Genomic DNA, 24040 nt, shown 5'->3' on the forward strand with positions numbered 1-24040 from the left:
TTTCTTCTATTGCTGTTGTAAATAATTTGATGAGTGTCTGTTCAAATGACTTTTTCCATAGTTGGATTTTTTTCAGTGATGAGCATTTTTATGGACTCTGACCTTTCCCCAAATAAGTTATGTTTTTGCTTATTAGTGAGGTTGAATATTTTTCCTTCTCCTTGTTTATTTATTATTTTTTATTTTTGGTTGCATTGGATCTTTGTTGCTGTGCGCAGGCTTTCTCTAGTTGAAGCGAGCGGGCGCAACTGTTTGTTGTGGTGTGCAGGCTTCTCATTGCAGTGGCTTATCTTGTTGTGGAGCACGGGCTCTAGGTGCGCAGGCTTCAGTAGTTGTGGCACAGGGGCTCAGTAGTTGTGGCTCGCAGGCTCTAGAGCACAGGCTCAGTAGTTGTGGTGCACAGGCTTAGTTGCTCCACGGCATGTGGGATCTTCCCGGACCGGGGCTCGAACCCATGTCCCCTGCATTGGCAGGCGGGTTCTTTTTTTTTTTTTAATTTATTTATTTATTTATTTTTGGCTGCATTGGGTCTCGTTGCTGTGTGCTGGCTTTCTCTAGTTGTGGTGAGCGGGGGCTACTCTTCGCTGCGGTGCCTGAGCCTCTCATTGCGGTGGCTTGTCTTGTTGCAGAGCAGCGGCTCTAGGCGCACGGGCTTCAGTAGTTGTGGCTCACGGGCTCTAGAGCGCAGGCTCAGTAGATCTCACATATCGCGGGCTTATTTGCTCCGGGACATGTGGGATCTTCCTGGACCAGGTCTCGAACCCATGTGCCCTGCATTGGCAGGCGGATTCTTAATCACTGTGCCACCAGGGAAGCCCTCCTTCTGCTTGTTTACAGATTATACCAGTTGATTTGTCTACTGGCATGATAATATTTTTAGGAACTTGCCTGAGCTCTTTTTTTAAATAAAGAAATTCATTTGCTGAAAATAACTTCCTCAAGTTCTTACTGGCTTTTTCTAATACAGAAGCTTTTTATTTTTGTATGTCAAATGAATTGATCTTTTCTTTTGTGGTTTCTTTAATGAATTCAAAAAATCATAACATAGATCTCTACGGTCTATGCCTTATAAAAGTTTTTGTCTTTTAATCATTTATTTTTGGCTGCATTGGGTCTTCATTGCTGCGCGCGGGCTTTTCTCTAGTTGCAGCGAGTGGGGGCTACTCTTTGTTGCGGAGCATGGGCTCTAGAGTGCAGGCTCCGTAGTTGTGGCTCACGGGCTTAGTTGCTCCACGGCATGTGGAATCTTCCCGGACTAGGGCTCGAACCCGAGTCCCCTGCATTGGCTGGTGGATTCTTAACCACTGTGCCACCAGGGAAGTCCCTAAAAGTTTGATAATTGTTTTCTTTTCATATTTAAATATATGTGTGTGTGTGTATTTAACTCCCCTCCCTCCCTTTATTTTTCATTCTGTTTAATATGAAAAATATAAAGAAGTCAACCCATCATTTAAAGAAACCAATATTAGTGTTTTTAAATTTTTTTCCAGTCTTCCTTTCCAGACATTTTTGTAAACATTGTACTTTATCTGCCCAGAATTATTTTTGAAGTGTGACAAGGGTGTGATACTGTAACTTCAATATCTAAAGTTACTTTGAACATATGGTTTGTCTCTCAGCTTCCTGACATCCAGAGCAAAAAAGGCAGCTAGAGATACCTTTTTCTGTCTTGTGTTTTATCTCACTAGAGTTTGGGTCCTTGACCGTAGAACCTAAATTTAGTGTGTGGCACACAACAGAGATGAAATAAAGATTTATTGTATTAAAATAAATAAAAAATAAATATTTTCTGTCTCCCTATTCCTGTGGTACCCCTCATCCCTGACAGTGTAGGTTTTTTCTTTTCACTTTTCCCCTTTGAACCTTTTCTTTTTTCCTTCCTTCCTTTTTTAAAAAAAAACTTTTTGAACTATAGTTTGCTTTTTAAAACAGCTTTATTGAGCTATAATTCATATACTCTATAATTCACCCATTTAAAACGTACAGTTCAGTGGATTTTAGTATATTCACAGAATTGTGCAACTACCACCACAATTCGAATTTAAGAACATTTTCATCACCCCAAAAAGAAACACCACTTGACCCATTAGCTATCATGCCCCATTCTCGTTCCTCATCCCCAGTCCAAGACAGTCACTAATCTACTTGCCATCTCTATGTACTTGCCAGTTCTGAATGTTTCTTATAGATGAAATCATACAATATATGGTCTTTTGGGATTGGCTTCTTTCACTTAGCGTAATGTTTTCAAGGTTCATTCATGTTGTAGCATGTATCAGTACTTCATTCTTTTTTATTGCCAAATAATATTTCATTGTGTGGGTATACCGATTTTTGTTTATCCATTCATCAGTTGATATACATTTGGGTTGTCTCTGCTTTTTGGCTATTATGACTAATGTTGCTTTGAGCATTTGTGTACAAGTTTTTGTGTGGACATGTTTTTATATCTCTTGATTATATACCTAGGAGTGAATTTACTGGGTTATTCAGTTTTTGGTTTTGTTTTTGTTTTTTTGGCTGCACTGCACAGCTTGTGGGATCTTAGTTCCCTGACCAGGGATCAAACCCCGGTTCCCTGCAGTGGAAGCACGGAGTCGTAACCACTGGACTGCCAGGGAATTCCCTGGGTTATTTAATGAGTCCCTTAGTCTGTATCTTCAAAAAATCTTTAAAAATGCTTGTTGCCTGTCTTTTGTTCATATCCCTGGCAGTCTTGCTGTTTTCAGTTATATCCCAGAAACTTTGAAGTTCCCTGTATTCAGCCGCTTAAATCCTGCTTTCTTTTAAATCCTAAATACTTTTTTTTTTTTTTTTTGCGGTACATGGGCCTCTCACTGTTATGGCCTTTCCCATTGCGGAGCACAGGCTCCGGACGCGCAGGCTCAGCGGCCATGACTCACGGGCCCAGCCGCTTCACGGCATGTGGGATCTTCCCGGACCGGAGCACAAACCTGTGTCCCCTGCATCGGCAGGCGGACTCTCAACCACTGCGCCACCAGGGAAGCCCCTAAATACTTTTTTGATCCATGCCTTACTCTTTACTGGAACCACTGCCCTACTTTAGACCTTTATTATCTCTCACCATTATCTAATGAAATAGCCCAGAATATTCCACTATTTTCTTTCTAATAGTCCCCCTCCCAACTCTAATACTTCTCTTATTAGAGTGTTTTATTAGTACTTTAATATACAAATTATAGGACAGATATTATACTTGTTGATTTCGTTTTGTGTCTTCCCAGTGAGATAATGAAGCTGGGAAGCTCTATAATGGCCAGGATTATATCTATCGCCAGAGCTTGATACAATATCTGGCACGTGTCCTTATTCCTAGAGGTATACTTGCTGGGTTAAACATTAGTCACTTATATCTTATAGACTTGGTCTATATTGACTTGGTCTATATAGACTTGGTCTATATAGACACTCTATCTTATAGACTTGGTCTGTATTGCCAACATGCCCTACACACACCATGCTGTTTCCCTGACATATGCTTTTGTGCAGTCATGCTACTAGCAGTTGTATGAAAGTGCTTATCTCTCCATACTCTATCTACCATCACCTTTTTAAAAAATCAGTCATTTAAATATCTGTCTTGCATCTAATAATATCATCTGTTCTGAAGTTCATCTCTCCACCTACATCTTCTCTACTCCACCATCATCCCACACTCCACTACATTCCTTTATGCTGCCCATAGTCTTCCCTGTGCCTGGGATGCCCTTCCCTTGCCAACATTTTTCACTTGGCTAACTCCTATGCATTCTTTGAAGTTTGGCCCAAATCTCAGTTCCTTTAGGAAGCAAGCCTTCTCTGAACTTCCAGACTGGAGAAATTACCCTTTTCAATTCTGGAACATCTTTTGGATGGCTTTTACTGTAACGTTCGTATCATTATTTTGAAATTATCTGTTTCTCTCTTTAGTGAACTACAAGCTTTTCAACAGTGAGAACTATTTCTTTGAATCTTTGGAGCTTTGTATAGTACCTGGAGCAATAGACAGTAAATAATTGATAAACATTTCTACAGATTGCCTTTAGGAAGTCCACATGGTGGTATAAGGCACTATAGGGATAAGCTCTTAAGTAAGTTTATATGTAGTAAAGCCTATAACTTATACATGCGTGTGTGTGTGTGTGTGTAAAATATGTTGTAATTTTAAAACAGGAAAGATTCAATGTGTAATAAATAAGTTTAGAAGCCAGGTGTATATATGGATTTTTATAGAGCATAAGTTACCGGTGAATTAGCAAGGGCTTGCATTCTGGAGCAGAAGGAAATAAATTTCTGTTGCCCATTCTCTATTCTTATGTGGTCTAGTTTAATACAAAATTATCATCAGAATTTTTTGTTACATGCTTACCCACTTACGGCATAGTTCTGGGAGTTGGACAAAGAAAATTAAAGACTCTCATCAATTTGAGTCACACAAAATAGTGACACAGAATACTGGTAGAACATACTGAGATACAGATTGCAGTCAAGAAAAATTTCTATGCCCAATGTAGTCATGACTCACATTAAGAAAACATAATTCCCTTTTTCTTTTTTCCTTTTTTTTTTTGTAGTTAGGGAATGCATTTAGCTGTATGTACTAGAAAACCTATGCAGTGGCTTGACCAGATAGGGGTTTATTTTTCTCATATAATATGAAATCTGGAGATAGTGAGTCCAAAGTTGGTGTGGCATCTCCAGGTAACAGTAGGAACCCCTGCCACGTTTACTTTTGCCTTAGTGTGGGACAATTGCCATGCTTGCAGCTACTCCACTGTGGGTCATTGTGACCTTTCCAGACAGGATAAAGGAGGAAGCAAGCCTAGTTGTTCCCAATTAAAGAGGTTTCCTGAAAGTCTTATCCAGCAATTTTGTTTTATACCTGATTGACCAAGACCTTGTTACTTGGCTACTCCTGATCTGCAAGGGAATCTGGGAAGGAGAATATTTTTAACCTGGCACGCTGTTACCCTGAACAAAAATCAGGTGGCTTTTAGGCAGAAAGAAAGAGAGATTGAAAACTGGGGACAAGAATTAGTATCTGCTGGGACTTCCCTGGTGATCCAGTGGTTAACACTCCGCACTAACAATGCAGGGAGCGTAGGTTTGATCCCTGGTCAGGGAACTAAGATCCCACATGCTGCGCAGAGCAGCCAAAAAAAAAAAGAATTAGTATCTGCTATTGAGTGCCATAGCCTAGTGCACATAAATATACATACCACTGACCACACATAGAGCATGAGGAGTCCACCTAAATAATTATTTTAGATGAATGACTCTTTGTTTCTTTTATTTTTAAAAATTTATTTATTTTATTTATTATTTATTTTGGGCTGCGTTGGGTCTTTGTTGCTGCGCGCGGGCTTTCTCTAGTTGAAAGGGGACTACTCTTTGTTGCAGTGCACGGGCTTCTCATCGTGGTGGCTTCTCTTGTTGCGGAGCACGGGCTCTAGGCGCACAGGCTTCAGTAGTTGTGGCTCGCGGGCTCTAGAGCGCAGGCTCAGTAGTTGTGGCGCACGGGCTTAGTTGCTCTGCGCCATGTGGGATCTTCCTGGACCAGGGCTTGAACCCGTGTCCCCTGCATTGGCAGGTGGATTCTTAACCACTGCGCCACCAGGGAAGCCCTCTTTTTTTATTTTAAAACTTTCAAAAGATTATTTACTGAAAATTGTGGGAACATAATGGCGGCCAGTTTTTTAAATCTTCCTGGATCTTCCTCCTAAAAACAGAGTATGTTGATATCATGTACCTCTTAATATGATGTGATAAGAAGGGCATTTCACTTATGTGGTATTCTTCTCCAAGACCCATAACTCCAGTCTAATGAGAAAACATCAGACAAATCCGAATTGAGGGACATTCTACAAAATACCAACCAGTATTCTTCAAAACTGTCAAGGTCATGAAAGACTGAGACACTGTCACAGATCGGAGGAGCCTAAGGACACGTGATAATTAAATGCAATGTGGTATTGTGATAGGATCCTGGTAGAGAGTAAGGACATTAGTGAAAAACTGGTGAAATCCAAGTAAAGTCTACAGTTTAGTTACTAGTATTATACCAATATTAATTTATTGGTTTTGACTAATGTACCTTGGTTAAGTAAGATGTTAACATTAAAGGAAGAAGAATATACAAGAACTTTCTGAAGTATCTTTGTAATGTTTCTATCAATCTAAAATTGTTCCAAAACAAAAAAAATTACAATAGCTAGAGAAACTAGGACAGCAAAACCAAAAACTTTACAATCAAACCTTGTATCTGCAGTGAACTGTAGATCTTTGATTATTGGCATTTGTGAAGGGAAGGAAGCAGAGGGAAGGCAACAGGGTTTCTGATGGCCTTGAGAACAGGAGAACCTCTAAATCACCAACAGGTATTCACTGGAGAAACATCTAGAATAGTAACTGAAACTGGGAAGGGGTTCTGCCCTTAGAGGGTGTGTAGGAGGGAATGGAGATAAACTGTGGCAACTTTTGAAATTAACAAACTGAAGTTCTAATACAAAACTGCACTGAGAGAAACTTCTAGGGGTAGAATCCACTTTGAGCAAGACAGGAACAAAGAAAAGGACAAGGTAAAAGTCAGAGAAAGAGCAGAGGGTAGAAAGAAGGAAGAGTTGTATGTTTTTTGTTTTGTGTTTTGTTTGTTAGTCACTTTTCAAAAATAAGAGAAAATCTCTAAAGCCATGAAGCTTAGAAAAACCCATCCTGGCTCATACCCCTTCCTCACAAAATTACAGGAAAACTCACTTAAGTTTAAAAATGAGTTTGAATCCATGTACAACTACTATTAGCAAAAGATAGCAATAGCAACAACAGAAAGAAGCAGAAAAACTCCCTAAGGCAGTGGAAGGCTCCTGGAAAGACATGCTCACCAAACAGATGAAAATTGAAAATGAGCTAATTTAGGAAATGATGGAAGTTTACCTTCTATTTAGGAAAATATCAGAATTGAGGTGATTGGAGAAAAGGAGAATTTGAAAAGAGAACTGATGGACCACACAAAAAAATTAGAAATAAGAGGAAAAAATCATTTCAGAAATAAAGATGAAAATAAAAGGAACATCAAATAATGACAACAAATATGACTCAAAAAACACAAAATAAAGCAATTAATTTGTTATATTTAATAGAAGGAGGGAAGCTTTTAAAATAAAAGAAAGCAAAAAAAGAAGGACTTCCCTGGTGGCACAGTGGTTAAGAATCCACCTGCTAATGCAGGGGACATGGGTTCGATCCCCGGTCCAGGAAGATCCCACATGCTGCAGAGCAAATAAGTTCATGTGCCACAACTACTGAGCCCGCGCCCTAGAGCCTGTGAGGCACAACTACTGAAGACTGCATGCTTAGAGCCCCTGCTCTGCAACAAGAGAAGCCACCGCAGTGAGCACACACGCCGCAACGAAGGATAGCCCCCGCTCACCACAACTAGAGAAAAGAGCCCGCGCACAGCAACGAAGACCCAACTCAGCCATAAATAAATAAAAATAAATTACAAAAAAAAGAAGTAAAGGAGTTTGAGAAGAAATGATACGAAATATAGGCAAGGAGGAACCAACATTCATCTTAACTAAGTTCCTGAGGAAGAAAACAGCCAGATGCATGGGACAGAAAGAAAACTTTCCCAAAATGTGCCTGGGAGGGACTTCCCTGGTGGCACAGTGGTTAAGAATCCACCTGCCAATATAGGGGACACGGGTTCGAGCTCTGGTCCAGGAAGATCCCACATGCTGTGGAGCAACTAAGCCCACAAGCCACAGCTACTGAGCATGTGCTCTTGGGTCCACAAGCCACAACTATTGAGCCCATGTGCCACAACTATTGAAGCCTGTGCACCTAGAGCCCATGCTCTGCAACAAAAGAAGCCACCGCAAAGAGAAGCCCACACGTCACAACAAAGAGTAGCCCCTGCTTGCCGCAGCTAGAGAAAGCCGGCACACAGCAACAAAGACCCAATGCAGGCAAATAATTTAAATAAATAAATAAATTTATTTTAAAAATTTAAAAATGTGCCTGGGGAAATCGACCCAGAATGGCCAACACTGAGACATAGTCTATTAAAACTGGTGGACTTTAAAGAAAAATGACATTTGGGCATCCTAGCAAAAAAAGACCTAATCACTTACAAATGAAGGAAAATGGATTTTCACTAGACTTTTTGACAGCATGTTTAGTGTTAGAATGCAATGGATTAACATTTAAGAGAATCAAGGAAATAAAACAACCACCAAGAATTTTCTGTTCAGACAAATAGACCTCCAAGTATAAAGATCACTAACATGTAAGAATAAAGGAAAGAGTGTTCACATGATCCCTTCCTGTGGAATCTACTAGAGCTTCAAATAGTTAAAATGACTAGAGGACCAGATTACGGTACCTGAATACTAATTTCCCATGAAAAGAAACTAGGAATACTTGAAGAAATAGCTGATTCTAGATCTGGAGCAGAAAATTAATATCAAATGTGAGACATCTTGTCAAAGAACAAAGGAGCCAACTTGATGTTTCTGTGGCCAAGTGCAGGATAGCTTGAGCATCAGTAAGGATAATAACTGCAGTGGATAGAAGCATCAAATATGTTTAAATCCATGAGTTCATATCAATGCAAAAAAGACTGACTATGGGGGGGGCTTAAGGGAACTACTTGAGGTGGTGGAAATATTCTGTATCATGCTTTATTAGTGGTTACATCACTTACTGTATACATTTGCCTAAAGCATAGTTTCTCAACCTCAGCACTATTGACATTTTGATCCAGGTAATTATTTGGGGGGGGAGGAGCAAAGCTGTCCTATGCATTGTAGAATATTTAGCAGCACTAGATGCCAAACATGAAAATCAAAAATGCCTATATTGTCAGATGTCTCCTGGGGAGTATAATGGTGCCAGTTTGAGAACCCTGGTCTAAACTTACTAAAAGGGTGAATTTTTATTGTATGTGAATTGTATCTCAGGAAACTTGATTTTTAAGAAAAGGAAAACTGATTAGTCACTTTTTTTTTTTTTTTCCTGTACGTGGGCCTCTCACTGTTGTGGCCTCTCCCGTTGCGGAGCACAGGCTCCAGACGCGCAGGCTCAGCGGCCATGGCTCACGGGCCCAGCCATCATCCCGGACCGGGGCACGAACCTGTGTCCCCTCCATCGGCAGGCGGACTCTCAACCACTGCGCCACCAGGGAAGCCCCGTTAGTCACTTTTTAAGGAGTCTAGGAAACCAACTCATTATTTTAAAAACTACTAATTGACAGAATCAAGCATTTATCTTATCTCTTTTACATTAGACTGTACTTCAAGAGTAACCAAATAGTCAATATAGGGATGGATTTATGGGTCATTTATATATATCACTCCCAGTTGTCAGTTTTTGTGCCATTAAAGGTATGATTCTTCTATTCCTTTTTCTCTAATTTTCTACCTCTAATATACTTTGTTTGGACTGGGAAACTAGATTTATAAAATTATTATTGTTTAGAAATATAAAGGAGAATTCCCTGACAGTCCAGGGGTTAGGAATTTCACTACTGGGGGCTTTGGTTCAATCCCTGGATCCTTATGTATTGTGAATCATCTATTTCTGTTACTAGAGACTTTTTTTTTTTAATGCAGCGCCAGGTCTTAGTTGCAACATGTGGGGTCTTAGTTGCAGCATGTGGGCTCTTACTTGTGGAATGTGGGATCTAGTTCCCCAACCAGGGATCGAACCCGGGCCCCCAGCATTGGGAGCACAGAGTCTTACCCACTGGACCACCAGGGAAGTCCTTAGAGATGTTTTTATTTCTTGATTTGGGGACATATTCTGGATACCTGTTCCTCACGCATAAGTGGTGTTACCAATATTCTGTTTCAACATGGCTGAAAAGACACAAACACTTTGTGGTCTGAGATATGCTTCTTTGAGTTAAATCTGTTGTGTAAATTGAAACATATTCAGAAAACCCAGTGTGTGTTTAATATAGGTATAGTTTTAAAGTTTTAGTCTTACTGTATTAATACTTACTGAATTAAAGTTAAAGAACACAGTGTTCCCAAAATCATTTCAGAAAGCAGATAAATAGGGAAGTGTATGGGAACCACCCTTCTGAAAATTACTGAGGAGGTTCTTATTTCATCTTATTTTAGTATTACCCAAGTTTTTTCTCAGAGAAGAATAGGGTGTTTGACTTACCATGTGGTGGTCTTGAAAGTTCATGACTTCAGCACACTTCTTCACTTTGAGGAAACTAAAAAAGTGTGTAACTACCATAGCTATTTCAGAAACTGATGCTAGAGGCAACCACTGGGTTGGGCAAGACTGTCATTAAACTGTGCCTTTGGTTTACTAGTTATTTTAATCATGGAAAGGAAAATCCATAATTTATTTCATTGCTTAACCAGTGCCACATTTTAAGATAAAACTGTTCTTTTTCTAAAACTGTTATTAAAAGAGGCAGGAAACAGATTTTGGTCTGATGTTGATGCTTTGTTGACATTTTATCCGTTCTTTTTGTTAAATGAAATTCAAAATTGTTCATTTTATCTAAGCCCATTCTCAGTTTTCTTATTTTAAAAAAATTTGAAATCATTGTGGGGGTCCAGGAGGATGTTAATTTTTGACTGTCCATTTCATAAGAATTTGAAAAGAGCGTTAGAGATTTAGTTTTAGTAGTCCTGATATCTTAAGTATTTCTCTGTGTTCCTATTTAGTGTATTATGCCTATCTTGAATATTATTCTTATGTTTCAATAAAATGGAGAAAGATTTGCCTCTTTCCAGTTGATTGGGACAAGGGAGAACTTTGGGGATTAATGAATTGCTTCTCAAATTTTAATGGAGTTAGGTTAGCTTGGAAAATAGATCAAAGAAGATGATCTGCTGATATACACCACAGTTTTGTCTTATTTCTAAAGACTTATTATAGATAACTGGATCTACAGTTTTATAAATTTCTCTTCTGAAGGTAATTTTTGGTAGGTAACCACTGGCAATACTAACTAGCATCCTGTCCTGTCTGCTGAGCTGTTTGGCTTATTTTAAAGGATAAATTCTCCATCCCCACTAGGGGGAGTTTCCACTCAGTAACACATACAATTTTAAGGTGGAATGATTATGTGAAATACTGGTGTATCTTATTCCATGATTTCTCACTATCTTTTTTCCACAAGATATTTTCCTAATAGTAATAGCTACAATGTATTGAATGTTTGCTATGTGACAGATACTATGCTAAGCGCCCTACATGTATTATTTCATTTGTTTTTCACAATAACTTTATGAGATTGTTAAGATTTCATCCCAATTTTACTGATGGAGAAATTGATAACTAGAGAAGTTACTCGATCACTGCCAGAAAAGCAAATCAAATCATAGTGTAGGGGCTCTTATCTAGGATCTGTCTTACTTCAAAACTTGTTCTTAACCTGTACTCCAGTACTTCCCAGTTTTAGTTCTGCCAGTATCATGAAAATCTCAAAATATTCAAATTAAATTTATTTTAATGCAATAAGCTGGTGCTTAGAAGTGGTAGAGTGAGAAAGAAAGTACAAAGAGAGCTGCTTATTAGGTATTGTGACTCGAAATTACGTTGATGAGCTGAAAAGAGTTGAAATTAGGTACAGAAGTAAAGTTAAGAGCCTAGGTTTCTAGATGTTAAGTCTGACCTACCCCGTTTAGTTTCCTTCTTTATAAAATAGATAAAACAAAGCTGGCCATTTCAACACTCTCCAATTATTGGAATCTTAAATATGAATAGAGTCATTAACTTATTTACAAGGTGCTTTCATAGGTGAATGCTTATTGATAGATTTGAAAGCTTGAAAAGAATGTTATGTATTCCTTTAAAACATTGCTTCTGTCTATTGGCCTAGAGCGGCGGTGTTTGAAAATGTCAAGTGTGACCCATTAGTAACTCATAAAATCGATATACTGGGTCATGACCAGCATTAAGGAAAAAAAATTTAAATAGAGTCTAGAAGATTTCAGAATACCCTGCTTATCATAAGGGTAAGCATTTTTTGTGAAACTTGTTTCAGTTACATGTTTATGTACTAGGTCACAGTGTCATATATATATTTTAACTGTGGGTTGCAAGTTTAAAAAGTTTGAGAAACACTGGCCTGGAGCTTTGTAGCATTTATCTATTTTAATTTAACCAGGACAGAAATTATAGTGATTCATACAGATTTATCTTTATTTATTTTTTAAAAAATAATTTTAGTTATTTTTGGCTGCTTTGGGACTGTTGCTACACATGGGCTTTCTCTAGTTGCGGCATGCGGGCGGGGGCTGCTCTTCATTGCAGTGCACGGGTTTCTCATTGTGGTGGCTTCTCTTGTTGCAGAGCACAGGCTCTAGGCACGCAGGCTTCAGTAGTTGTGGCACGTGGGCTCAGTAGTTGTGGCTCGCGGACTCTAGAGGGCAGGCTCAGTAACTGTGGCGCACGGGCTTAGTTGCTCCACAGCATGTGGGATCTTTCCGGACCAGGGATTGAACCCGTGTCCCCTGCATTGCCAGGTGGATTCTTAACCACTGTGCCACCAGGGAAGTCCACAAATTTATCTTTAAAAGGAAATGACATCAAGTAACATAATAGATTGTATGCACGATATTTTCTTCCTTTTTGTAGCATTCTGAAAAGCATCCAATCCCAAACCGAAACTTTCCTGGGGTGTATATCTAGCTACACAGAATTAACTTAGAGGACCTTCCGTGGCCGTTCAGTGGTTAAGACTGTGCTTCCACTGCAAGGGGCGTGGGTTCAGTCCCTGGTTGGGGAACTAAGATTCTGTCATGCTGCGCAGCATGGCCAAAAGAAAAAAAAGAAAAAATTAACTTTGACCTCAGCTCTTTCCTTTTCTCTTTGTGTTAAAATTTATAATGTACATGTACTATTTCCCGCTGAATATTCAGCACAATTTTTTGCTCATTTAGGAAGTTTCCTCTTTCCGGTTTTGTATGTTTTCTAGTTTGGAATCCCTTGAAGTCTTATTTTTAGTCACTTCCATTTGGTTGGTTCCATAGCACTTTAGTTCTGGGAATGAATAAGAGATTTGTTGTACATCTTTCTATAACAGTACAGAACTTTATCTCATTCTTTTTAATGCACGTATAGTAGTCCATTGCATAAGTTTATCGTAATTTACTTAACTAGTTCCTCACTGGTGTACATTTTGATTTTTTTCCGTTTTTGTTGTTAAAGAGCTACAGAAAACATTACTGTCACATATCTTTGTGTACTCGTGAATATATCCATAGGACATTGCTGATTCAAAGTGAAATTTCTTTGAAGATGTGCACTTAAATTTTTAATAATATTGCCAAATTGGCCTTCAAAAAGGTTGTACTGAGAATTCCCTGGTGGTCCAGTGGTTAGGACTCCGAACTTCCACTGCTGAGGGCGCAGGTTCAGTCTCTCGTTGGGGAACTAATATCCTGCAAGCTGCATGGCACAGCAAAAAAAAGAGTTTGTACTAATTTATCACCACCTGTATATAAAAATGCCTGTTTCCCTGTATCCTTTGCCAATTCTGTGCATTATTAGAGTTTTAACTTTTTGTAACCTGGTAGGTGAAAAATTACAAGTCTATTATAAATAGAGTTGCATTTTAAAAATTGAGTGAGAATGAGCATGTTTTCATAGACTTATTGGCTCTTTGTCTCTTCAACTCTGATTCTTGAGATTTCAGATATGGGCAGTATCAGTGAATGTGACTTCAAAGTTTTGAAGAAATGGTGCTGTAAAAGTGAAGTGTCACTGAGATGCCTGCGACTGTGACGACTTCCCCTACTTCCCACCTTGACCCTTTTACTCGCTTAATTTCAGGTGATCATGGAGCTCAGCTTGGCCTCCATGGGGCTGGTGGTGATGGAATACATGATGACCCAACAGGTGGAGAGGAAGGAGAGAACAGCCCAGATCCCCAACCCCAAGCTGGTCGGAGGACCCGGCGGGAAGCATGCACCTGCCCCTACTGTAAAGATAGTGAAGGAAGGTAAGTTGACTCAGCCAATCTCTTAAGAGTATAAAGAAGAAAAATTAATAGACTTGGAGGTAAAAAGAAAGGGTTATTTTTAAAAATTTTTAAGTGTTGGCAGTGTTGCAAAGGGATCAGAGACAGCACAGTGCTTTTGATTAGATTATATATGGGGTCTTGGTTCCAGCTCTGATCCTTTTCAACTCTTTTTTTTAAAAGTAAATTTATTTATTTAGTTTTGGCTGTGTTGGGTCTTCGTTGCTGCACGCGGGCTTTCTCTAGTTGTGGCGAGTGGGGTTTACTCTTTGTTGTGGTGCACAGGCTTCTCATTGCGGTGGCTTCTCTTGTTGAGGAGCATGGGCTCTAGGTGCACGGGCTTCAGTAGTTGTGGCTCGCAGGCTCTAGAGCGCAGGCTCAGTAGTTGTGGCGCACGGGCTTAGCTGCTCTGCGGCATGTGGGATCTTTCCGGACCAAGGCTCGAACCCGTGTCTCCTGCATTGGCAGGCGGATGCTTAACCACTGCTCCACCAGGGAAGTCCCCTAACAAGATAGCTTATAAAACAGCCTGGCAAAGAAAAAGAAACGTACCTACTGTAATGATTTTTTACAGTGGCTGTGTGAAAATCATGAGTTTTCCATAATCTTTTTTTCTCTCAAAATTGATAAAAATACTTATTCTGGGTAGAAAATTCTTCCATCAAGGAATCTAATATGTCCTACAGAAGAGAATTCTGACGAATTTTCTCATTAGTGTACTGGCTATTCAGTATTATCTCTGGAGAGCTCCAAGTTACTTTTTTTCAAGTCACTGATTTTGAAAGAGAATAGAAAGTCACATAGTTTTTTATAAATTTATTTATTTATTGGCTGCATTGGGTCTTTTTTTAAAAATAAATTTATTTTATTTTTGGCTGAGTTGGGTCTTCGTTGCTGTGCGTGGGCTTTTCTCTAGTTGCGGCAAGCGGGGGCTACTCTTCGTTGTGGTGCGCAGGCTTCTCATCGCGGTGGCTTCTCTTGTAGCAGAGCACGGGCTCTAGGCACGTGGTCTTCAGTAGTTGTGGTGCACAGGCTTAGTTGCTCCACGGCATGTGTGATCTTCCCGGACCAGGGCTCAAACCCATGTCCCCTGCAATGGCAGGCGGATTCTTAACCACTGTGCCACCAGGAAAGCCCCTGCCTTGGGTCTTCGTTGCTGCACGGGGGCTTTCTTTAGTTGCAGCGAGCGGGGGCTACTCTTCATTGTGTTGCGCGGGCTTCTCATTGCAGTGGCTTCTCTTGTTGTGGAGCACAGGCTCCAGGCATGCGGGCTTCAGTAGTTGTGGCTCGTGGGCTCTATAGCGCCGGCTCAGTAGTTGTGGCACACGGGCTTAGTTGCTCCGTGGCATGTGGGGTCTTCCTGGACCAGGACTCGAACCCATGTCCCCTGCAATGGCAGGTAGATTCTTAACCACTGCACCATCAGGGAAGCCCAAAAGTCACATAGTTTTTTTAATGCCTTTGAAAAAAATCTGTTAAAGTTTTGTTCCATTAAAAATAAGCACAAAAATAAGAAATGTACCAAAACAAGAAATAATTTGAATTCTTTGTAGGTTACCCTATATTACAGGAAAAACTTGAATCAAAAGCACTTGAGTACAATAGAGTTTCCCTCTCACAAAGCTGAAAGTGGATTTAAGTTTTTGAAGGAAATTCTGTGATTTCTACCTAAGTATGATTTCATTTCTGTTAGTGTTGGTTTCCCCCTCCCCATGCCCCACTAATATGTGCTGTTAAAACCCAAGAAAAATCCCTCTTGGAAATCTCCCCAGTGCCCACTAATGGTTCACACATGGTACAAATTGGTTTGGCAAAAACATTTCAGAGCTGATTTCCTGAGAGGAACTTAGGATTTGCTCCATATAGGGAATATTTTTTTTTACATACCTTGAATTAGTTAGGGTCCTTATTTCCCCTCTTTTGACTTTTATCCATCCCATCATCCTTTTCCACTGAAGTCTCTGATATTGCTGTCTTTTCAGTTTCTGTGTTTGTTTGTTTTAAATTATTTTTGGCTGCCTTGGGTCTTGGTTGCTGCGCAGGCTTTCTCTAGTTGCGGCGAGCAGGGGCTACTCTTCATTGCGGTGCGTGGGCTTCTCATAGCAGTGGATTCTCTTGTCGCGGAGCGTGGGCTCTCAGCACATGGGCTTCAGTAGTTGTGGCTTGTGGGCTGTAGAGCGCAGGCTCAGTAGTTGTGGTGCACGGGTTTAGTTCCTCCGTGGCGCGTGGGATCTTCCTCGAACCTGTGTCCCCTGCATTGGCAGGTGGATTCTTAACCAGTGTGCCACCAGGGAAGCCCTCTTTTCAGCTTTTAATCTTTACTGTTTGGCTCTTGACCTTTATTCTAGGAGAAAAGTTCTATAGTTGTAAAATATTATGTTTTCGTTAAAGTTCTCCACCAAGTGCTTAAATGGAGAGACGCTTTGTTCATTAAGTAAGTTCCCAGCCAAAAATATCACCATGTCACCATATTCACAGTAGTTCTCATGGAAAATGCTTGTATTGAGACTTAACTTCCAGAAAAATATAAGAAAATGCCTCTCACATTTCACAAGTCACCTTGAGAATGATTATCTCTTCAAACATCAAACATCAAGTCAACTAAAGATTTATCTTTTGATACTAAAGAGAGGGCTTTTTTTTTTTTAAATAAAAGTTTGGATTAGTTTTGAGTGGATCCAGTAATTATGATGTATACTTTGTGATTCTTTCATTTTTGTCTCTAGAATGAATGATGAATAGTTGTGTTCTCGCTTCCAGGGGCTCTGGGGATCCTGGCAAGAAGAAACAGCACATTTGCCATATGCAAGGCTGTGGCAAAGTATATGGCAAGACCTCACACCTACGGGCACACTTGCGCTGGCATACAGGCGAGAGGCCATTCATGTGTACCTGGTCATACTGTGGGAAGCGCTTCACACGTTCGGACGAGTTACAGAGGCACAAACGCACACACACAGGTGAGCAGGAACTTGGGGAAGGGAGAGGTAGTAATAGACCAGAATAAAAAGACACAAAATAGCACCGTGCTCTAACCCGATCCTCCTCATTGGGGTTGAAACCTGGGTGCCTCCAAGATGCCGGCTTACCACTCTTCCCCCATGGACCCTGACACCACACTCATTGGAATCATGGCACTGTTGCCTATCAGAAGTCACTTCAAAGGACCCACTCCTAGAGAGACAAAAGATACAGATATTGTGGATGAAGCTATCTGTTACTTCAAGGCCAATGTCTTCTTCAAAAACTATGAAATTAAGAATGAAGCTGATAGGATCTTGATATATATAACTCTTTACATTTCTCAGTGTCTAAAGAAACTCAGAAAATTGCAATTCTAAAAGCCAAGGCGAGAAAGAAATGTATACGCTGGGAATCACTAATTTTCCCATTCCTGGAGAGCCTGGTTTTCCACTTAATGCAATTTACGCCAAACCTGCAAACAAACAGGAAGATGAAGTGATGAGGGCCTGCTTACAACAGCTGAGGCAAGAGACTGGACTGAGACTTTGTGAGAAAGTTTTTGACCCTCAGGAAGATAAACATAGCAAGTGGTGGACTTGCTTTGCAAAGAGACAGTTCATGAACAAGAGTCTTTCAGGACCTGGACAGTAAAGGGTGCCTTGGGAAGACACTGTCTCCACAGCTATGGGCAGCATTTACAGCAAGATGTACACAGTTCTTTGCCTTTATTTTGTAAAGTTTTATACAGAGGAGAGAAGAGAGCGTGTCTTTACTAAAAGAGCTCTTTATCAAGAATTTGGGGTTGGGGGGCAATTTGAAATTTCCGCAGTATTAAGCTGATGCTTAATGAGTAATAATAAAGAAATTTCTAACATTTCAAGTCAAAAAAAGAAAAAGACACAAAATATATCTATGAAATAACTAAAATTTCTGAGCAACTTATGTTTGAAACTGATCGTATGGATCATGAATGGAATTGGAGTTAATCTGGAAAACCCTTAAGAAGGAAGGAGCTAGCTTTTGAGTGGGATTTTGAAGGTCCTGCCTTACTTTTCTGCTATACTCCTTCCTTTCTGAGTATTCCCCAGCCTTTACTTATTTTTTGTTCCCCCAAAAGGCAAAAGATAGTCACCAGGTTTTTCTTGTTTGTAATCACCTTCTAGGACTAGCTTTATTCTGCCTTATATAGTTTGAAAGCAGTGAATTGGACAAGGCTTCCTGAGATGTGAGTTTCTCATCTTCTTTCTCTTCCTTTACCTAGGTGAGAAGAAATTTGCCTGCCCTGAGTGTCCCAAGCGCTTCATGAGGAGTGACCACCTGTCAAAGCATATTAAGACCCACCAGAATAAGAAGGGAGGCCCAGGTGTAGCCCTAAGTGTGGGCACTTTGCCCCTGGACAGTGGGGCAGGTTCAGAAGGCAGCGGCACTTCCACCCCTTCGGCCCTCATCACCACCAACATGGTAGCCATGGAGGCCATCTGTCCAGAGGGTATTGCCCGTCTTGCCAACAGTGGCATCAACGTCATGCAGGTGGCAGATCTGCAGTCCATTAATATCAGTGGCAATGGCTTCTGAGATCAGGCACCCGGGGCCAGAGACATATGGGCCATACCCATCAACCCTGGGATGCAAGGTAGCATGGGTCCAAGAGACATGTGGGAGAGAGAGAGCCGTGAGGCATTAAAAATGCATGGTGGTGGGAAGAATTGGGGGAGGGATACAAGAGAAGAGATGGGGTCCTGGCATCCACCTGTATCATCAGTACCTCCTTGAAGTGGGAAACATTAGTGAAAATTCTGTTGGTGCCACCCTTTGATGAGCATTTGTTTGACCCCAAACAGTTTCTTAACACTTCTTACCCCAGTCTCCACTTCCTGCATTTCCCTTCTCAGCTCCCCCATGATGGATCCCCCCTTTCCTAAAGCCATCATGCCTTGATAAATATATATGATCATTGAAATACTTTTTAACAAAAAGCAGATTCTATATTATATATATATATATATATATAAAAGATATATAGAGATGCATTTGCAGGGGTTGGCTGGGAGGAGGAAGGAGACCATTCTGTGACCAAAATAACTTGGTCATTTTTTTTTTATATTGCCTTATTTCCTTATGGCTGAGCCTTGTTGTGACACATCAAGATTTTCTATAGATGTTGTCTTGGCTTCCCACCAGATTAAGCATTTATATGCTCTGCTTTTAGTTTATATATACATACATAATGTTTTCCTTTCTTAATTTTGTCTTTTAATTTGGGATCAGCTTCTTGCACTCCTTCCTTGACTCAACCATCTCTGTCTCCCCTTCTCTTACCTGATCACTTCATGCTTTGTTTTTGGTAGTGGTCCCTGGATGACGCACTTCTGTCGTTCTTTTAAAGTCCCTAGTCCCAGCAGCAGAATAGAGTAGCCTTGAAGCTCAGGCAAATGCTTGAGGTAGCTGTGAAGAGAGTGTTCAAAATACTACTGACGCAGGCACCCTCTTGGCGCTGGAGAGTCAAAGGCACCTCTCTCTTCATTAGCTGCTCTAAGCATCAAGAATCAGAAGTCCTTCTACGAAATTGTACAAGAGACCCTTTGAAGGTTATAATCTGGGATCAGTTTATATAAACTGTGAAAAGATGGTCAAATAATAGGTAGGGGCTTTCAATAGGAAAATGATGTGCTCAGAAGTGGAAGTGACTCAAGTAGTCCAGTTCAGGAGTTAGTGGATTATTTGGACCTTTGTACAACTGTCTTCCAAGGTAGCTCTCAGCTTTGATGTGTGGGCTTCTGAGTTCACATTCTGAAAGGAAATACACTTCCTCTTTTGAACATCCCCAGTAGTTTCTTTCCCATTATGTTATTAAGGAGCATCAGCCAATGAACCTGTTCTGGGTTTCCATTCTGCAAAACTCCAGAGCATGGACCAGTGGCAAGGCAGTGGTTCTTTGATCTTTTCCCTTAACTCTTCCTTGGGTGGTTCCTAAGGGGAAAGGAAGCACACACGATCATGGGAATGATAGCCCAGAACAAAAAGAAATCTTGTCTTACCACTGTGGTTTATAGGAGAGATCAGGAAAAAACATCCTGCTTTCTCCGTGGCCTGATTGCTGAAGAGACTGATCCAAAAATTATAGCGGCAGGGAACTCTTAGTGCATTTGGCACTGAGATTTAAATGCAACCAGAGTTGTCCTCAAGGCCCAGCCATTAAAACATTGTCTCTCTCGACCTTCTGGTATCTTGTCAGAGAGCTTTTCACTGTGAGGAAGTGTGGAAATGGCTGTGTGTATGTGTGTAATCTGTTAGGTTGGGGATAGGTTTTCTGTTAGCCAATACTATAAGAGACCTGCAATAAAAAATTACCCTAATCTGATAGAAAGTGAAGTGTTTGTGTATGACTGTGTGTGAATGTGTGTTTGTGCCTGTATATATCTACACACAGATGAGAAATTAATATTTGAAATTGTTGGAAAATAAATTCAGATCAAATGCCTTTCAGGCCCATTACCTAGAAATCTATCTTAAAACCTGGGTATGTTCCTGAGGTCATTTCTTTGCTTTTGCTAAATTAGTTACAATTATGAATGGGGGATATTCTACTGCACTTTTAAAAGAAGAAACTATTTTTGTGTTTGAAAGTGAAACCAACATCCGGATTTATAGCAGAGTCCTAGTTCCTTTCATGAATCTATTTACCTTGACTACAAATAGATGATGCTATAATTCTACTATATATTTTATATAAAATCTATCCGAATTAGGGTTTGGGTAAGTTTGTGTTGTTGTTTAACCTGAAATACAATAACTTAACATTCTAAACAAAAGTTTACTTCATTTGGTCCTTTCTCTGCAGACTTAATACTGTTTTTAACACAGGAAGTATTGCAAGGAACTTTTCCCCAGATCAAATTCTATTAATACTGTAGCAGTTATCCATGCCCAGAAGTATCCATGCCCAGAAGTAGAAGTTATCCATGCCCAGCCACTTATCGCACCCTTTGTTCCCTCTGAAAGGCAGAACTCAGAACCTGTTATTTTATGTCTGTAATCATGTTCATAGGCATCTTCTGGAGAAAAGGGGCAGGATAACTCACTGAAGTGTGTAGTATTTTGCTAGAGCATTTCAAGGAATGGAATCTTCCCCAGTATGAAGTTATTAGATATAAACTAGCTTAATGATGCTGAAGCCTACAAGCTTTTAGAAGGTTATTTGATGATGTTTTTCTCTGGAATGGAATGCTGGTTTACCCTCAACTCCATTCATTAGCACGAGTGAATTTATATCCAGTTCTTTCCACTTGCCCTATTTCCTTCTCACCAAGGAAGCTCCAGATCCAGTATCTTGTTTGGCCCTAAAACTGAAGCAGCTTCTGCTTTTGTCTCCCAGCAGCAGTAAGTCACTCAGTCTTTTCCACAGGAAGTTAGGAGCCCACATTCCTTGAGTCAGGAGTTTATTGATGAAAGTCCCTTTCCCTGAACTTTTTGCCAGAAGAAATTAATGTAACTGACAGGCTATTGATTCTAAATTTTTTTCAAGAGTTGCTTTTTTATTTAACCTTTTAATGACCAAATCTTGTGGGGTGCGGGGTGCCCAGAGGAGTGGTAATATTATTCCCTTGTCCGTTCAGGTTGCCCAGTCACATTTATCTGCTTATCATTTGACTGTCTGACTTTTTACCCAGAGCAGTAACAGCCCACACCATCTTCCTTCAGGGACTTCCCAACTGGCACCCTGTTTGTGGGTGCTATGCAGAATGCAATTTAACAGACATTTCTCAGAGTTCAGAATAGATAGAACTCTTGATCCCAGAAAGTATAGACTGAAGTGTGGGGTAAAGATTATGATTGGGGGAGGGTTAGAGACAAAGGCTGTAAATTACTATGGCTGATTGATTTTATTTCTACTATATACATATATATATTTTTTGCTTTTGTATATCCTATATAGGAAACTAAGCATTGTATTTTTTTAACAAATCTGAGAAAGCACTATGAACTGCAGATGTTTGACTTCAGAATATATTTTGTATTGTTAATATCTTCACATTGTGTGAATACTGGAAGCTGCAGATCTTTGCTAGGACGCAATAAATTTATATACCTTTTGAGGGGTTCTTCTGAGGGTATTAATCAGGCCCCTTTTGTGCTTTGGGGGAGCCCTGGTGCTAGTTACTTAAAGTTTTCATTCAATTGTAAGTACCCTGATGCCTTTTGGACCTTGGGATCAGATCAAAGGAGTTCTGATCCAGGTACCAAGGAAATGAGGATAGTCTAGCTGCCTCAAGTGAGGGGCCCTTTGCATAACTCTCCTTTCCCCTATTCAAAGCTGAGTAGCCTCTTGGAGTTGGGAGGAGAAATGTGAAATCTCAGAGTTTCATCTCCCTTAGAAGAGAGCCAGTAACTTATGTGCAAGGATGAAAGGTGGCAGCAGTAGCTTTGGGGAAAGGGAGGAGGATATGGCACTTCTCCAATCCCGGAAAACATTGCTTTTGAAAACTGCTGATAAAGTATGGGTAGGTTATTACTTTTGTTTAGGAGCCTGTGTGCTCTGTGGTGCCTCTCTTGGCTCTACTCCTGGGGTACAGACCTCATCTAGGAGGATGAGCAGACCAGCTTTGAGGTTGACCTGTTTCTTTTCTTTGTCTGCCTTCCCTAAACACCAGCCCCCAGGAGGACATGAAGCAGCCTTAAGCTTAAATTCCTACTCCCTCTTCCAGATTTAGCTCACTTGCCTTAGATTGGAGTCTGGGAAAGGGAAAAAAATGGGAGTCCCTGGCTTTATTCCCCTCCTAGGTCTTCTCTAGTTTGACTTCCCCGAACCCAAAAAGATTTCCTCCCCAGTGTTCATTTGAGGGAAATGAGTATTTTGTCCCATTTTCTCCTTTCCTCATTATCAAACAACCCCAGCCTTCCATGTCCCTGCTGAGCAAGAAGAGGCATGGTGATTGTCCCTCAGCTCCCTTCAGTATCCGAAAAAAAGCATAACATTAGGGGCTGAGGCTGCCTGTGGTGAGGACCTTGTTGATACCTCTCCTGGGGTGTGTGTTTTCCTCTTTCTCACCTTCAGGAATTACACTGTGCCTTCTCCACAGAGGAATGGGATTCTCTACCCAGACCCCCACTTTCCCAGCAGCTGCTCTTGAACAGTGTGCACAAGGGCAAGTCTTCATATTTCTGATCACTGCTTTCTCCCAGTGGCATCCCATAGCTTTCACCTAGAGTCTAGGGCACAAAGATTTTGGGAAAACATGCTGAGGTTGACCTGAGGAGACCACGTCTACACACACCAATGGCAGCTGCTCCAGGGCCTGCTTCCTCTTCCAGAGTCTCTCCTCCTCTGGGAGGGAGGGGCAGTGCTCCAGTCTCTGGTGCCTAAAACAAGTTTATTTCTCTCTCTTAACACTGTCAATAACCAGTCTCCATACCACTGCTGCCTTTTTTAAATCTCTTAATAATCTCATGCTGTGTTTGTTGTTGGTTCCAATCCGATTATCACCGGGGCTGTGTGGGGAAATAATTTTTAAATGCTCTCTCATCTCTCTTGCTCTTTTTTCTCCTTGATCTTGTGTATGTATGATGCTAATCTCTTGTCTTAATTTCTTCCTGCTCTTTTGTATCTTCCTTTCTTGTCTCTCCCCCTACCTTTTGTCTCTGGGTGTTTTGGGGCTTTTTTTTTTTTTTTTTTCCTTTTTGTACAAAGATTAGTTCAATGTAGTCTGTAGCTCCTTTGTAAACCAATTAAAAAAAGTTTTTTTAATAAAAAGCCATGTCTCTGGTGTGTTGAGAGGGTTGGGAATGGGGAGAATATGGTTATAACTTCATATACTAAACCCAACAAAGGTTTCCAGCTACACTGTTGTTACATACATGTTAATCAGTGCAGTTGTCCAACACTTAACTCCCGGGTAAAGAGTTTCATGACCAAATCAGTGTGCCACGACTACATAGAAATGTGGAGGACCTAGAGGAACAGGGGCAGGCCCAACTTTTTTTTTATTTAGCTTTTTATTCGAAATACTTTTAAGTTCAAAGGAAAGTTGCAAAGATGGTACAGAGGGTTTCTATATGCCCCTTCCCGAGTTTTCTCCATTGTTAACATTG

At 40.5% G+C, this 24040-nt stretch overlaps 1 protein-coding gene and 1 pseudogene across 2 annotated transcripts in view; both read left to right on the forward strand.

Moving 5' to 3' along the window:
* Positions 1–23702, forward strand: part of SP1 (Sp1 transcription factor) — a 49531-nt gene extending 25829 nt beyond the window's left edge. For both annotated transcript variants that reach the window (XM_033436177.2, XM_012534683.3), the window contains exons 4-6: positions 13801–13969; positions 16748–16947; positions 18213–23702. In XM_033436177.2, coding sequence (XP_033292068.2) covers positions 13801–13969; positions 16748–16947; positions 18213–18526 — 683 coding nt within the window. In that variant the 3' untranslated portion in view covers positions 18527–23702. The remainder of the gene's footprint in view (positions 1–13800; positions 13970–16747; positions 16948–18212) is intronic.
* LOC101284927 (actin-related protein 2/3 complex subunit 3-like) lies at positions 16963–18194 on the forward strand (annotated as a pseudogene).
* Positions 23703–24040: the final 338 nt, after the last annotated feature.

Source organism: Orcinus orca, chromosome 11 (genome assembly GCF_937001465.1).
Source record: "Orcinus orca chromosome 11, mOrcOrc1.1, whole genome shotgun sequence".
NCBI lineage: Eukaryota > Metazoa > Chordata > Mammalia > Artiodactyla > Delphinidae > Orcinus > Orcinus orca.